The sequence below is a fragment of the Plectropomus leopardus genome, chromosome 17 (assembly GCF_026936395.1).
Source record: "Plectropomus leopardus strain MGB_pleo_1.0 chromosome 17, ASM2693639v1, whole genome shotgun sequence".
NCBI lineage: Eukaryota > Metazoa > Chordata > Actinopteri > Perciformes > Serranidae > Plectropomus > Plectropomus leopardus.
The window spans coordinates 12,576,606-12,593,442 of record NC_142192.1 but is presented as its reverse complement, the minus strand read 5'-3'; the positions used below and the strand labels follow the sequence as shown (position 1 = coordinate 12,593,442).

Sequence of the window (16,837 nt, the reverse complement as noted above, 5' to 3'; positions counted from 1 at the left end):
CAGTTTTTCTCTGGGCCACAGTGTTGTTACCATGATAATTAGCCTGGTGGTTGTCTGTAATGCTGTTAAATTTAAAATATATATAACTAATTGTTATTTATTATCAGGCTAGAGAGAACACACGTTGGCAGATAAACAAGGTTGTCTTGTTCAAAATCGTCACAAGATCAAGTGCTGATAGGGGTGGTGAAATGCTGTTTAGTTGAAAAAAAAAATCCCTGTCTTATTTTGTTCAGTATATTTGCATGGTCATGGTGCTGCAAAGTACACAGAGGCCATGAAAGACTTGACAGAGGTCAGTTCACCCATCAGGCAGAGGAGAAAAACTACAATTCCCATCAGTCATTCCTGCCCCGTGGAATGCTGGGATTGTTCTAGTGACTGCAGGATTTCAATCAACCTTGAAATGCAACTGGACACTGGAGCGTTAGACAGAGAAGGGGAGACACTGTCAAGGTCAATCACTAGCCTGGCATGCCATAGCTACAAGCTGCCTGATTGATTTATATAAAGCCATCCCCTGCTGCCATTCTGTCTCATTGATTTAGGCTACTCTCTGTCGAAAAACTGAATGACAGAACAGGATGCAGCAGTGCTGCTTCTGTATTATTCAGTAACTCGTACAACTGCCAGAGAAGCAATCTTTCCTGTCAAAAATCAATCCTGGATTCTGGATAAGTGATTTACCAGTGTAAAATATTTACAACTTCACTTACATGGTACAAGTAAAGAAGCTGACGTGGTCCCAGTGTCAAAACAATCCCCTACAACATCGCAGCAAGGCGGGAGACACTAGATGGAGTGCTTGAAAGGCCAGCTTTTGTTTTATATTGGTCTGTCAGCTGGACCAGAGCTGGAGCCATTCATGCTTGTTGGCCCCGAGTGAAAGAAGAAAGAGAAGATAAAGAGGAGAGACCCCCCCCCACACACACACACACACACTTTTCCTCTAACACTCTTTTTTTTATTTGTTCTGTCATGTCTCTCTCTTTTTCTTCCACGTCCCCCTCTTTCTGTCTTGTTTGACCCACATAGCTAGTTTGCACAGCAGTCTGACTGCGGCCCTGTTTGTCTCTTACCTCCTCGTGTTAAAGCCTTTGGCACTTTGTCTCAGCGCTGGATTAATGCTGAACTGGACAAGGCACTACCCCTCCCTCAGCAACACACACAAACACACCCCCGTCTCTCTTGAGTAGCTCCACACACTCATCTCTTGTTCTGTCCCCCCGTGTTTCTTTTTCTTCTCCCTTCTGGCGAATCTTTTCACTGAGGTGGGGAGAAAAGGGAGAGAGGGAGAGAGTGAAAGAGTGCGATCAGACACTCCAAGCTCTGCATGCTCAGACAGGCAGGCCAATATTCCCCCAGCAGATTCCTGACATGCCATAGTAACCTGCTGGATCCTCTTTCAAACCGTCAGACCCCTTATAAGCACTGACTTTTACATGCGTGTGTAACAGTTGGTTTGTTTCACTTTGCAGCTTTTGGTTAGTTTGTGAGCATGTGTCTGTGTGTGTGTGTATCGTTGTAACGGGAATGCAGCTGTTGTCAGGAGATTGTTTCTCCATGACACAAACACACATGTGTCTCCTAGATTTGTGGCTTCATTATTGTCCTCAGTGCGTGGGGTCACCAGCAGTGTTTGACTCGCACATGACATGCTTGTGTTTGCAGCTATGTGTCGAAGGTGAGCCATTCATAATCAGGGAGTGTACAGTCAGTCTGGTGGTGGGTTCTTGGGCATGTCAACATCCCACAAAAGACAAGAATAGAAGCCCGTTGGGGCTCTATTTTAGATCTCACTGTATTATAATTATAGGCCATGTGGTTCTGACACACGGCAAGAGCTCTGGGCAGCACAGGCCTGGCTTGGACTGACACTGTGTCCTGGTGTCTCGTTTTCAATGATCTGTCCTGAGTCTTTGAATCATAACATCATGTCTTTGTTTTTTTCCTAATAATTAAACTTTTGCTTCCATCTCTCTCCACCCCTGTCATTCCTTGATGCAGCAAGGTAGAGGATGTCCGCAGATGCTTTTGGAGCTGGGGGCAGCGATGCCCAGCAAACCCTGCAGTCCTTCTGGCCTCGTGTCATGGAGGAGATCAGGAACCTGACTGTGGTACGTTGTCCACTGAAACAGACACACACACATACGAGCTAACTTAATACCAAGATTCAGTGGTTTTACATGGGTTCAAACATGCACACACTTTCTTGTGCTTTATTGTGTATCTCTGACTGACCACCCATCCATTATTTCTAGAAGGATTTCCGTGTGCAGGAGCTGCCTCTTGCCCGAATCAAGAAAATCATGAAGCTGGATGAGGATGTCAAGGTAAGAGGACAGCCTAAATAACTGAACATTTGACAATCGTGAATTGTTGGTAGTTTCTTGGATCATGATGTTTCCATGTCACGATTAAACTTGGTAAAGCCTTTCATTCATATTTAGCATAGTGGTCATTTTAAATAACAGAGGTAGAATTAAGGAAAAAATTTTATTCATAGCTTGAACCAGATTTTGAGCTGCGACCACAGAGTCTTTTTTTACACAGAGACTGAGCTCTAGGGACGCTATGAAGTATCTTTGCATCGCCTTTGTATTTTATACAGTACCAAACAACGGCAGCATCATGCTGCTCCAGCGTGTGATCTTAGACAGCATGCCGGCATCTAAGAAGCAAAAAAAATGTGACGTTTAACACAACAGCATCAACCTCTGTTGTGACACATAAATTGTGGTGTCAGCACTTTCTAAACAAAAACAATGGCATTAACATGGCAATAACAATCATTTACTGTCTCATATATATGGTGGTTGATCTCATCCTCTTCTCAGAGGGTAAGCTCGGACCTCATTGTTTTCCCAATTTGTGAACATTTTTGGCCGCTGTCCCTCTTCTTTGAGAGAGCTGCCAACTGCTGCTAGCTGCTTTTTAAATCTCCTGCAGTGGGTCGCACACACAACACGTGGTCAAAACGTCCCTCCTGTCCCACCCATGATTCCCTCCTGCCTGTGGTCCCTTTTACATAGACCTTGATTTGACGCTGTTACTTTTACCTGTTATTGTTTGTGAGGCTGTGTGAATGCATTAATGTTCGGATGCATGCACATACATGACAGCAGCTACTGCAAATTCAGGCTTGGTAAAATACATTTCCGATTTAACTTCCAATTTGGATAAAAGTTTGATTAATTTAATGCCTCAAAGCCTGACCAATATTTTTTCTCTAATTTTGTGTCTATCAAGTTGTTGGTCTGTGTCCTCTTGTGCTCAGACCACTCAGTGCCTCGGAGTAGCCTGTTGGACTTATTTTATAATGGAAAAATATTATAAGCTCTTCTGCATGCAGCAGTATTTGTTGGTAAGAAGTCCATTATTTATATCAAATAGGTTTGCATCAAAACATATTAGCAGCGTGCATACAGCATCATTAAGTGAAATTACAAAACTGATTGTGTAGCAAGTAGCTGTTAATGCCACTTTGTGAAGCTTTTTGTAGATGCTCTCAGTCTTTTACTGTGGCTCCACATTGCAGAGATTTTAGCCGCTAGTTGGCTTTTGAAAACACATTGCTACAACACAACTTGTTTCCAAGATGAGCCATAAGTTGTGGTCTTAAATTCAGTTTTATGAATATGAGGCCTTAAAAGTAATTAAATGGTACGATCTTAAAATCGATTTTTATAGCTCATTTCCCCACACATTTTTTTTGTATTTTTTTAATTGTATTTATCTCGCTTTTAATTTATTTTTGTTGAATGAGGCAAGCTTTTGTGACTTAAAGTTCACATATCTGATGTTACAAATTGTTAAACCTACTACTAAACCTAATACTGTCTTTTTACTTTATATTTGCACTAACTGTTTAAATGTAGATTGCCTAACTCACTCTGATACCCATATTTCCATATAAAATGTACTTCTGCATGGGACTACATATATAATACAAACCTTTATTCTCACCTGCAAAGTCTAAATAAGAAATATCAAAAATCAGTTTTAAATTTGACTAAAAATCATCTTGAAAGGGTCTTAAAAAGCATTCAATTTAAGTTTTGGATACCTGTTTATACCCTGGGTTTATCTTAAACAGCCAATGGGTGAAAAAAAGTAAAATTGGTCTGAATTTTATTGGTCACATCATAACTGATAGCAATCACTTAAAAATACACCTTGACACCAGTACCAGACTCTCAGATTGGCTAAGGATACTGTAGTTTTAGGGGCATGTGTAGGCAGGATTAATTCATAGGAACCTACTGATCTCCTAACATTTGTCATTTGCACTATTTTACCCCCATTACACCAGGTTATCAGGTTCATCGCTCTCTAAAGAGAAAGCCTTGGTGCGCGTGTGTGTGCACGCGCGCGCGTGTGTGTGTGTGTGTGCGTGTGTGCGTGTGTGTGTGTGTGTGTGTGTGTGTGTGTGTGTGTGTGTGTGTGCGTGTGTGCGTGTGTGTGTGTGTGTGTGTGTGTGTGTGTGTGTGTGTGTGTGTGTGTGTGTCTAGGCTTGAATGTGTCGTGTCAAGAGCACTATCCAGTTAGTTAAGCTGTAGCTTAAAGTGGTAAAGAGATCAGGATCACTAACATATCTGAAGACAGGACCTTTCTGTCAGTCCTGACACAGCAGTTTTCACTGCATGTGTACATGTGAGTGGTATTGTGTTATTAGTATTGTCCACCTTGTATAGTTGTGCTTCACATTCATGTCCACATACTACTTAACCAATTACCGTGTGGCTTGGTCTGACAGTTCAGAGCCACTCAGTTTGAAGAAGTGGAGTGTGAGGCGAAGCAATTTACCACTAGAGGCCTGCAGAGCAGAGATTTTACAACTGAAGAGTTGTTGTCAGGGACAAACAAAGGTTTGAAGGTAACTCACAGCTGGGATGAAAAGAATAGAAATGTTCAAGTGTTTTGGTGAATAATGATGACATTCTCCTGCTGAACAATATAGTTCTGTTTGAGCAGTGTTTTGAGCTGACACATTTGAATATGAATTTATTATTATGGGTGCATTTGTTTCTGATTTTGTAACACATATGAATGTGATCCAGCCATATGTTACTTAATGATCCATGTCATAGTTAATGTGTGATTGATGTTAATAAAGTCTTGTTGGTGCATTTAAGCAGGAGTAACTCCCATCTTCTCTGTGCAGATGATCAGTGCAGAGGCTCCGGTCCTGTTTGCCAAGGCAGCTCAGATCTTCATCACAGAGCTCACCCTCAGAGCGTGGATCCACACTGAGGACAACAAAAGACGCACGCTACAGGTCAGACATGCTCACAGAGACCTGTGAACTCTGCTCTTGTCAGCCTTTCCCTTACATCCTCCTCGTACGTTTTACCATGATCATTTTTTGACCACTTTCTTCCTGTCTTCTTAAACCCAGGCCAAACTTGCTACATTGAATTTCTGTGGCGTGCACGCATGCAGTGTTGGCTCAAAAGTGTTGTGTCAAAAGTCAAAATCTATGAGCCACTGAGTAGATTGTTTTTTTTTTTGTCTGGTGAGTGACACAAATCTAGCAGTCATTTGCATATTTTACCAGCATTTGGCTGATGCTAATTTCCGACCCTTAACACTACTTACGTGGGCAGCGTGGCTGCTCTAACCTGTTAACACAGGTGCCAAAAAAAAAAAGTTCCACGATGCACGTGTGCTGCTTACGTAGGCATTGTGGCCTGGGAGTTTCCCTCTTTCCACCCTATTTGTTGAATTGTCACATCTATCTATTATAATAAATACGTTACCTCTTTCTTCCATCTGCATATTTCTACCACCGTTTTCTCTGCGACTCCCTCCCAAACCCCTGCATCATTGGGGTGTCTTTTTGGTTTGTTGCTTTCTATTCACTCTTGTCTGAGCGCCTGTGTACGTAAACAAGCAGAGGCCCCATACCAGCATCCCCTTGAGTACTATCCCTCCATTGACTTTGAAAGCAAAGCCAGGCGGGTGTAGTTGACCCACTTTTCCCTCTGGTGCCATTTTGCCTGCTCTGCTGTCCCAAAGTTGAATAAGATGGACTCTGGAATGATGTGAGGGGGGGGAAAGGGAAGCAGAGAACATTAGAGCGCTGATGGGAACTGTTGGGGAAAATCAGACAAGAGTCTCACCTGGATGTCAAGAGGGGAAAACTGTGGAGCAGAACATGAAAGCCCTTAAGTCCACTTTATCCATTCACATACCTTTGAGAGATTAGCAGCCCATGGTTATGTGTGTGTATGCCAACGCAGGTAGAAAAAGAGGCTGGAAATAAGGGCAGTGTAATCGCTCTCATCGTAGCTAGTCTTGGAAGAGTCTTATATTGAAGACCTACTTTGGAAGTGAGTTCACTTTGCTGTTGTCTTGGCTTATCTTTGTCTCTGAGTCCTTTTTTTAGCATGAAGCTCTCAGGTGTTAGAAGTCACTGCTTGCTTTAAATAGAAACCTCATTTACTGTACAGGTTTACATGTTAATTACATTTTACACCACAGATGACGCATTTAATTCATGGTAAACCTCATGAATGTGCGATTTTTGTGTGCCTAAGTGAGAAAAAACAGCACCCTCTGTTTCCACATGTTCACACATACACACACGCAAAGTCCTATTGTGAAGAAGGCACGCCAATTGAGGTCACCATAGCAACGCTCATCAATAGAACAAGTGTAGATGTGACCTGGTGTTACCAGATATTAATCAAGCTACTATAAATAGCCTCTAGTGCAGGGAGGGCCACAATGGGGGGTCCTGACAGCCAATATCCTGTGGAAAATTCCACAGAGACAGCGCACTGTTGTGGATATAGGAAGGCCTATAGCAGCAGAGGCTGTGCTCATGACGACAGCATGGCGTCAATCCTGTTCGCTTCCACCCATCACACATACCCATTTTTTATGATTATGATGCTAGGGTGATTGTTTTTTATTTATCATTTGCCTAAGTGGCTGTTGTTGAACCTAAATGCAATGTGTTGCAGCTAATGATGATTTTAATCATTGTTTAGACATTCAGAGCATTAACATAGCAGCAAATAAGTATTTGCTATGTCACGATATATTGGAGTTATGGTATCCTAAGAAGATAATGAAGTCCCGCTACCTATGCGTGTGTTATAGTATGAGTTTCTCTGTTCCTGTTTGTAGTATACGCTCTGGCCATGCATGCGTATGTGTGCATGTGAATCCTGTGTATACCCCACTGGCTAGCTGTTTGCCACTGCTCAGCACTGCGCTCATACAGCTAATACTGGGACAGTGATGTCACAGAAGTGAAAATCCACCCTCTGGTTCCCCCTCAGTTTACATACTTAGCTCTTTCAGCAGTGTTGTCATTGTTAGCACTGTTTGTGCTGTTAGCACTGTTAGCTGCTAGCCATTGGCTCAACCACCTTCATGTTGAGAACTGTGTGCAGACAACCTCTGAATTTTAGATGCATTACGAATATTGTATAAAGCTCCTTTAATTTGGCAAAAACGAGCTGTTATATCCACTGTTTTGTTTATATAAAATAATGAAAATTGCAAAAATGCCACCCATAGGTTTTTCCCCATCCTGAAGATGACACATTGCAGTTGAGTTCAATTTATCAAGATTTTCTATTTAGCATCATAGAAGACTAAGAAACCTAACAAATCCTCACACAACACAAGCTAGAACAAGCAAATGTTGGACTTTTTTGGGTCTCAAATAATTAATCCATCATCAAAATAGTTAGGAGTCAGTTAGGGAAGGGTCCTGCAGTGGACGCACTGTACTTCATTGCCCTCTCACTCCTCACAATCCTCCTCTTCCTCATGATCCTCCCCCAATAATGGTGTAACACAACGTCGTGTCTCACCACATGTCTCTTCTTTCCCTTCTCTGTCTCTCTCTATTGTTAACCATAAGCTTTCTGGCCGTGCAGTGCATGGATGTATTATAAGAACACTGCTGCTGTCGTCTGCTAATGTCAGCTGAGATGCTAATGGAGGCAAAGTTTTTATTTTATGATGGCGAAGAGCTGCCCCACTCTTCCTTACTCTTCCTCTTTACTGTCTCACCCTAACATTCTTGCCCATACCCTAACCCTAACCAATCCCACTCGTCCTGGCTGTACAACAAGAAACGTAGGCAACAAATGCTAGCCAATCACAGGGAGGGCAGGGCAGGTTATATTGTTAGCGATCTTTTGCTGAGATGCGAGCAGAGATAATTTGGGGAGGGCCGTGACGGGGAGTGTACTCAGATGTGGTGGGGCTGCCACCAGATATACTTGGTCGATTCAACTCAAAGCTTATCCTCTGTTTCTTTGAGCTAAGTATCAAAGCTAATGCCTGTTACAGCTCTACGGGGATCTTAATTTCAGTTCCACAGTAGCCTCTTGTGTGGCTATTTTGGGAGAGCTGACCCTCAGCCCTGAGGCATGTTTATATATAGGCTGCTGCATATATTGAATTAGCATAATTAGAGTCTGACCTCATCCCTTGACCCTACGTGTCTGTTATATTTACAGAGGAATGACATCGCCATGGCAATAACAAAGTTTGACCAGTTTGACTTCCTGATTGACATTGTGCCCCGGGACGACCTGAAGCCACCTAAACGACAGGTATGAAATCACACGCTATACTGTGACAAGCAAACAGAAGATGTCTCCAGTGGCATTAAGAGATTTTTTTTTTAAAATAATTTGCTTACACATCAAAGTTTAAATGGGAAAGGACATTTTTTTTTTTATTTTATTTTTTTATTATTTATCTCAGGTGCTTTTCCATTGTTGGCAATCTGAAGGTGCTGTAAACATCCTTGACTGGAAGCTGGGGTTTGGACAGTGAGGGCTTTCAGTCGGATGTTTGCAGCATCTTATTGCCTCTAACAACCAACAGTAATCCCAGCAATGTCACTAGTTTGTTCCATTAGTCACAGAAAAGAAGAACTTAATCAAGCATTCAAATATGTCCTCTACCAGCGACCAATAAGGATAAAATCAAGTGCCTTCTCTTACAGAAAACAGCTTATTGCTTTGAAGTTTTGTTCAAGCAAGAGATTGATATACTGGATACAAATGTAGGATACCAGATGGAGAAGTGAGATATTTAAATTTGGTGTCAAGTAGACTGTCTCCAGGCATGTAAACATCCTACACTCTCAGCTGTGTTGTCATGGAGCTGGGAGAAGGGTGTTTACGCTTCTGGTGATGGAGAAACCTCATCAAGATGAAGCCCTGCTCATTAGTCAGTTATGAAGCAGAATGACACAGGTCAGTGTTTACTGATAATTTAATTTGTGATAATTGTCAGACCTGAGTTCAAGCTCCCGTTCCAGCAAGTGTCTAACCTGCTGATCTGCTCTAAAAAAACTGAATGCCAACAAACTCTGACGCTGCATTTTGAAGCAGAGAGAGTGTTAACATACATAAATAAAAAACTGACAAATTATTAGTCTTAGTATACCACATTCAGTGGTGGGTAGAGTACTGAAAATCTATACTCAAGTAAAAGTACCAGGGTTCCCACAGTAATGGAAAACCTGGAAAAGTCATGGAACTAGTAAAAAGTTTATAGAAAAATCATAGAAATGTGTTGTGTGCAACAAATTTAAGGCATTTTCTATTTAAATTTCTCTATCTTTATTGAAAAAATAAAAGTTTTTTTTTAAAGTTTTTTTTTTAAGGAAACAGATTTGGGATGCGCAATTTCTTTTAAAAATTCTGGCTTTTTTTCTTTTCTTCTTTTTTTTTTTTAAACATTTTTGGTGACTTTTCTTTCCTTAAAATTTTTGTAGAATTTCTTTTACTTTTTTAATTGGGATTTTTTTTCTCTTTATTTTCCAAAGGCATGTTTTCTTTCAAAAATGGCAAAATTACACCATTTATTGCAGCCAAAAACTAATATATATATATATATATATTGTGGATATAATTGGATTTTAGTGTTTCTGACCTTCAACACATTATTTGGGATGCAGATCCCAATGCAGAAATTATTTTTAATAGACTTTGAATCTTATATATTTGAAAAAATGCTGGTCAAGTGGGGCAAGAAAAGTCATGGGAAATTTTTGAATTTTGTCCATGACAATGTGTGGGACCCTAAAGTACAATTACTCCCATAAAATATGACAGAAGTAAAAGGGAAAATTACTATTTGAGGAACCTGCTCATGTAAAAGTACCTGGACAATAATTTACTCGCCTCATTACTCAGTTACTCCATGTAATATTTTTTTAAGGTGTGCAGGCCAGTACAAAATGAATAAACATATTTTTTTGATAAAATTTTATTTAGGTAGGGCAGGTAGGCTAATCAAACAAAGGAATATTACACAAAAGAGAGTGTGGCCCAGTGCCAAAGATAATTATAGCAGTGCTGATATTAAGTACATTTTAACAACCTGGAGTATGGTATTGCTTTTATACAGCAGTTTTATAAGTGTCATTTATCAAGGGGTTGCAGCAGTGTAGCCAGAAACCAAATATAGTGATATGAAAAAAGAGGGTTATTGTAACATGTACATTATATTCTATCTATGATTTAAAAAAAAAAAAAAGGTGCAACCAGATGGTCAGTTTCACCTGCTTCGACTGCCTCTTACACATACTTCCATTAGTTTCAAGTCGCAATTCTAAACAGCATTTGTTCAACCAAAAAAATAACTTCTGGTTTCTTTTCTTTGAGGGTCATTTTAACTGATAAAAATAATAAAAACTGTGTGATACCATATACCTTTATACTGTAAAACTGCAATATTTCTGAGTAGTTGATCATTTCATGAAAATCATCATGCCGTTGCAACCCTAGTTGACAGTAATAAGCAACAACAGTTTAGGATTTATTTGTTTATTTAATGATTTGGCTCTGTCCGTGCAAATAGTTTCACAATTGGCCTGGAACAGAACTGTCACCAAACAACACACATTCAGCTTTCCTGCAAAAAAGGTTGCTACTTAGTGAAGATTTGCGTATTGTAGCAGGCCACACTCTTTGTATCATGTACATTTATCTGTGTTTACATTTATTACGCAACCAGTGAAATTCGAGTCCGATGATAGTCACTTTGGTGGCATGTGTGGAATCCAGTGAGTTAACAAACATTGGCTAATATCATATTCACACTGGTGAATTTGGAGCGCTGTTGAAATATAGAGTCATTTGTTTATTCAGAGCACCACACTCCTGGAGCGGAGGAGTGACAAACACAGTTAATGTGCTTAACTTAACGTAAATGCAGTGAGAAATAGAATGTACTTTGTAATTTTTTTCAAACAACAGCGCTTTCATTTTTGTGTAGGTCATCAGTATGGATTAAAGAGTGATTTATCACCAATTGTAATGCAGGTTTGAATGGCAGATGTGGTGAAGTAAAGAAAATAAAGCTGGTTCAAAAATATATCTGAATAAAGAGCAGAAGTGTAGTTTATAAAAAGCAACATGTAAAGTATTTGTTCCTTTAAAAAATATGACTTTTAAAGCTCATGTGCATTAATTGAAACATGTTATTACCCACCCCTGCCTTTACTTCAGTAGAGTCACAAATGATTTTTGTGTATATTGTACTGGCTGATGCCTGCAGGCCTGCAGTCTATGGTATTGACCAGTATGGTGCTTGCAATGGATCTTATGTCCAGATTACATTACTCTTCCCCAGCCACATCCCATCAGTTATTTATCAGACTTGGCCTCCTCTACCGTTACACCTGCAAAAATAATTCATGGAGATGTAATGGACTGATAGGCCCTCTTCCATGTGTGTATTTGTGTGTGCGTCATCTGCAGGAGGAGATGCGTCAGTCAGTCGCTCCAGCAGAGCCGGTGCAGTACTACTTCACTTTGGCGCAGCAACCTGGAGCTGTACAGGTGCAGGGCGCGCAACAGGGCCAGCAGCCCGGTGCACAAACAGCCACGACCATCCAGCCTGGACAGATCATCATCGCTCAGTCACAGCAAGGACAGGTATTACCAACAGCTTCTTTGACATGACAGAGTTTGCCACAAAGGACACACACCAACATTTACAGAAGCAACAACTAAATAAAACCACAGCTGGATATGAGAAGTTTTGGCAATAATAAGGATGATATGGAGAAGCACAGCAACTACGGCTGAGAGTCTAACTGCACAGAAGCACAAATTACCAGTTAATGAAGCCTGCACTGGATTTCTAGAAAAGGACAATGTGTTTGAGTGCATGTGAGCATGTGTGACACCTGGAGGATTACCACTCACAAGTAGTTTAAGTATCCCATTATAAACTCCACCCCATCCTGGGAAAAAAGGCTTGTTACGCAGCTCATCACACCTGGCTTTACTGATGTTAGTCTTAGTTCACATTCAGCAGCAGACTGCCCTCCAAACAGCAGGAATAACTGAACCCCAGAACACACCCAGGTCACATAACTACACACACATGCGCACACTCCCTCTGAATCCCTGCAGAGGAAACATTTGATGTGAACAGAATATTCCCTTCTCTGTTATTTACGTATATTATTTCAAATGGAAATGAAATGTTTGCAAAAGAAATTAGACAAAAACTGAACTTCTGAAATCGTAACTGACTTTGTGTTTTCAGTCCCTGTCTAGTTTTGCAACATCATAGCTTCCAAAACAGGGCTCAACACTAACTTCTGAAATTGGTAGCCTCAGCTTTTGGTTTCCCAAACTAAAAACTATAGTTGCCATTTTTAGTTGGTTTTTGAGCGATTAAGATATCATGGACACGAGTCAGTTCACAATTCAAAATGTGACATAAAACCATATTTAAAAACTTTATTACAGTACCTGAACTAAAATCTTTGTCAGCTGCATCAATTTGCAGTCAGTTTGTTTGACTACGGAGTGAAAAGTTAGATTTACCCATCAGCATCACAAACAACTTAATTTGCTTCCCTGCTGTCTCTAGAACAGATGCCTGTGTGCATGTGAGTAATGCACCAATGCACAGATGCCTGTGTGTATACAAGTATACGCACCAGTGCTCTAGCAGTATTGTCGGGTTCCAGTTCTAACTTTGACAGCAATAATGTAGATATCTCTAATTCAACAAATATTGAAAATGTAATAATTTTGGGGTGCAGATTTTGCTGTTTGCTGTCCCTGGTCATATTAAAAAGTGCCAATTTCTCAAAATGGTTGCTAGTAGCAACCTGGTGACTGTTACTGTCGAGCTCTGCTTGTGTGCGAATCATGCTTTCTGAAACCATATAGTTAGCAGTGCATGTTTTTCCTTATCAGTGAAGCACACAGCAAGAAAGTAAAAAATAACTTAAAGGTCCCATATTACACTCAGTTTCAGATTCATGCTTTTATTTTGGGTTTTATGTTCAAAGACCACTTTGTTTTTCTTTTTTTCTGTTTTAGCACCTGTCTCTTTTTGCCCCCTCTTAAAAAAAGCCCCAATCTACTCTGATTAGACAGAGTTTACGGGTCTCCACATCTGCACTTTTGGCGGCTCTGCATTGTCATTGCAGTCAGGGAATAACTGTAACCGTAACTTTATCTAGTAAAGCTGTGACATCATCACAACTTCACAGAGGTCCTATCAGCTTGGCTTAAGGCACAGTTTCTGAATACAGACTGAGTGCATTTCTCTGTGAATTCAGCATTTTCAAACTATTACAGCATTTATATAGCACCTGCTTCCTGATTAAAAAGACATGGAAATCTGACATTTTACAATATGAGACCTTTAGTCACTTAAAGAACCATTATCAAAGGCTCATTGAACACTCATTGTTTTATGTCTCATCTTCACTGTTTTAGTTACAGAGATATGAGCTGAAAGAAACAAACATACACTCAGTCTCTCTTACAGGCAGACACACGTACATCATTTTGGGAAGAACATGACATGCACACACCATGCCCACTTTGGGATACCCTTTAAATCATCTGTCTCTTTAATTATCTAATTCTTGCTACCTTTGCTGCTGAGTGCTCTCTCTCTCCCTCGGGCTCGGCCTCTGCATGTCATGCAGCCATGCTGTTGGGCTGCTGTTGTGCTTCATGCTGCTTCAGCAGACTGCCTTTAGCTGAGCTGTCATACTCATTTAGACCTGGCCTGATTCACTAGCACTGCTACTGCTGCAGTCCCCGCTGAGTGTAGGGAGGTCACAGTTTTTGACACTTACCTTATGTAGAATCCATTGTGGGCTATTTACCACGTAGCACTTTAAAAGGTGAGCGTTCAGGAAATAGGTGAAAGCTTTAAATCTGCCCCCCCAAAAAAGTATTTGCTTTGTTAAAGTGATTTTGAGATCAAATACAAACTTTGAAATCTTTGAAGCTTTATCTCAATCTTTTTTATCTCATCTCTGTCAATAGGTGGACCCTAATAATCAGAATCAAAATGCCTGATGTAACCACCTCAGTCAGAAGAGACTGGCCCAATCTGAAAGAATTTTCAATCAGTTTGAGAGGGATGGTGTCAACCATTGATAAATCATTCAGAAGGAAAATATTAGCGCTTAATAACAATGTTAACCAGGAATCTGATTGTTTCTCTCGGGTTGGCATAAAAATATATCTGTTCTGTTCTTGTTTGCCTCACCTGGGAATAACATTAGGTGTCAAAAGGTGTGCGTGTGCTGCACAGTACATGCTGCAGCAGCTGCCTCTACAGGCCTCCCTCTGCTGATTTTGACAGGGAATTGTTGACAAATTCATTCAACATTTTCAGAGTTCTGTTAATGCTACTTTCTTAAATGAGTACAGTTGTCTATTGCTGCTAGTTAGTGGTAGCCTGCATATGAGACATTTTGGTAACGTCGGTAAAATGTTAAGTTTCGCAATAGTCTGCATTTTAAGTATGAAAGGAACATCTGTAATTTGTAGCTACAGAAAATAACCAGAACAAGGCGATCACCTTGTTTTCCTCTATACTTCATGTGTTGGAAAAATTGAATTTTCTCATTAAAAATGAAAAAAAAAAACCAAACAAAAAACTTATGTATGACGGAACCACTTTGCGTAAGTCAAAAAAGTTATATTGTGATTAAGTGCTTTGGGGCATGTAAACACATCTTATTAGATATTTAGTGTGAAAAGTTCACAATAGGAATTAATCAGAATGATTTTATAAATCAGATTGAGGAAATATTGCCCATGTAACTGCAGCTACTGCAGTCTGCTTTTCAGTTTTTTTTGCATTTAATGCAAAGGGTATCTGTTTTGTTATCTCCCAGTTCAATCCCACCTTTCCCTCTTGATGGTATTTAAGTTACATCCTAAATGTTTCCGGTGTGAAACAGAGCCGATTAGTTTGCCACTACCTATCAGACACATGTCATGTTTGGTACAGAAGAGTTGGTCTTTAAGTGTGACTTAAGTGTTAAAGCATGTAGTAGGGAAAGAGGGCAAACAACTTGTTGACTAGCTGTCACTGTTGTACTAATTCTGACATGTTTTTCTTAGGTCGCCGAATCTCTCATAAGAGCTTAGTAAGCTGCATGTAAATGTCAGTATTGCACATGCACTTTCAAAACCTGTCCAAACTCCACCATGATTTTTTGTTTTTATCTGTTTCTGACATTTCACCGCAGCTTCCTTGTCATTCATGAACATGTCATTCAATGTCATTTGCTGCTTTTATGTCTGCTGCTCTAACATTTAGGCTTTTTATGCACACACTCCACACACGCTTACATTCACATGTTAAGTTGTTGCAATCGCTGCTTTCTCACTGTGTCTTTCTCTCATTTTCTCATTCTGTTCTGTCGGGCCATCAGATGCTGCAAGGTGCCACCATGCAGCAGTTACAGCAAGTGCAGGTGCAGTCACAGGGCACACCTATCACGGTAAACACACATGCACATGTGCAGTAATATGTTCAACAACTATACACTCTCACAGAGGCCACTACTTGTTGCCGCAACCCTGTAGGTGACCGCTGCCTACAAGCTCTGTCCTGCTCAGGTGGCTGAGGCCCGTAGGGGTGACCGCAGCATGAGATCAGGTGGCCTCTCCCAGATAGTATGACAGGGGACAAAGAGAGGTCTCGAAAGCTGCGTTTTCACATCATGTCCTCACATGTTTTGTGCCTGCCTGATGATCTTTAACAGACTTAAGAAATTTAAGAACACATAAGCCTCATGGTACTGGTTAAAGTGTTATTTCTGGGAAGTTAGTGATGTCCTGGTTCTTTGTTTGTGTCAATCATAAACTGCATGCCTGCACCAGTTGTACTTCAACAACTAATGTGTTACTTCTGTCTGTCTCTCTTCTTTTCTCTCCATTAGAGTGCACCTGTAGCAATGCAGGTGAGTGAGGGCCAACAGGTACAGATTGTCCAAGCTGCCCAGGGCCAAGCTCAGACAGCTCAAGCCCAAGGCCAAACCATGCAGGTCATGCAGCAGATCATCACCAACACAGGAGAGATCCAACAAATTCCGGTGAGAAATAACTTTAAACCCGAGAGGAGAAGCAATGGGAGTCAGGGAGGGATCAGTGATGGAGCAAAGAAGCTCAAACTGTGGATGAAGTGGTTAAAGCAGTGGCTGACATGTTTGACATTATAGTCCTGCACAAACATGTTGTTGTATCAATTATCCATTCTTCACTGTTTGAGGGGAATCATCAAACTTGAGTTTTACAAAGTTAACGAATCACCAGAGGAAAGCGAATGATTCTCGTTGTTGTTGTCCAGAGCAGGAAAATGGCTGTGACCTCTGTGTTTGAATGACCTTTTGCTCAAAACCAAACTTTGTCTCCCCCCTGTGTTGGCCGAGTGTAGGTGCAACTAAACACAGGACAGCTACAATACATCCGTCTAGCTCAGCCTGTGTCTGGAGCACAAGTGGTCCAAGGACAGATTCAGACTCTCGCCAACACCCAGCAGGTAATCACATAAGCAACAAAACATGGCATTCATA

General features: G+C 40.7%; 1 protein-coding gene across 8 annotated transcripts in view; it reads left to right on the top strand.

The window, feature by feature from the left end:
* nfyc (nuclear transcription factor Y, gamma) overlaps window positions 1–16,837 on the top strand; it is a 30,681-nt gene that overhangs the window by 10,714 nt on the left and 3,130 nt on the right. For 3 of the 8 annotated variants that reach the window (XM_042506146.2, XM_088090445.1, XM_088090444.1), the window contains exons 2-9: window positions 2,008–2,117; window positions 2,265–2,333; window positions 5,165–5,278; window positions 8,484–8,579; window positions 11,745–11,921; window positions 15,695–15,763; window positions 16,205–16,357; window positions 16,699–16,803. In XM_042506146.2, coding sequence (XP_042362080.1) covers window positions 2,019–2,117; window positions 2,265–2,333; window positions 5,165–5,278; window positions 8,484–8,579; window positions 11,745–11,921; window positions 15,695–15,763; window positions 16,205–16,357; window positions 16,699–16,803 — 882 coding nt within the window. In that variant the 5' untranslated portion in view covers window positions 2,008–2,018. Of the gene's footprint in view, window positions 1–2,007; window positions 2,118–2,261; window positions 2,334–5,164; window positions 5,279–8,483; window positions 8,580–11,744; window positions 11,922–15,694; window positions 15,764–16,204; window positions 16,358–16,698; window positions 16,804–16,837 lie in introns of all 8 variants that reach the window. The other 5 variants (XM_042506145.2, XM_088090443.1, XM_088090442.1 and 2 more) reach the window with 3 other exon arrangements.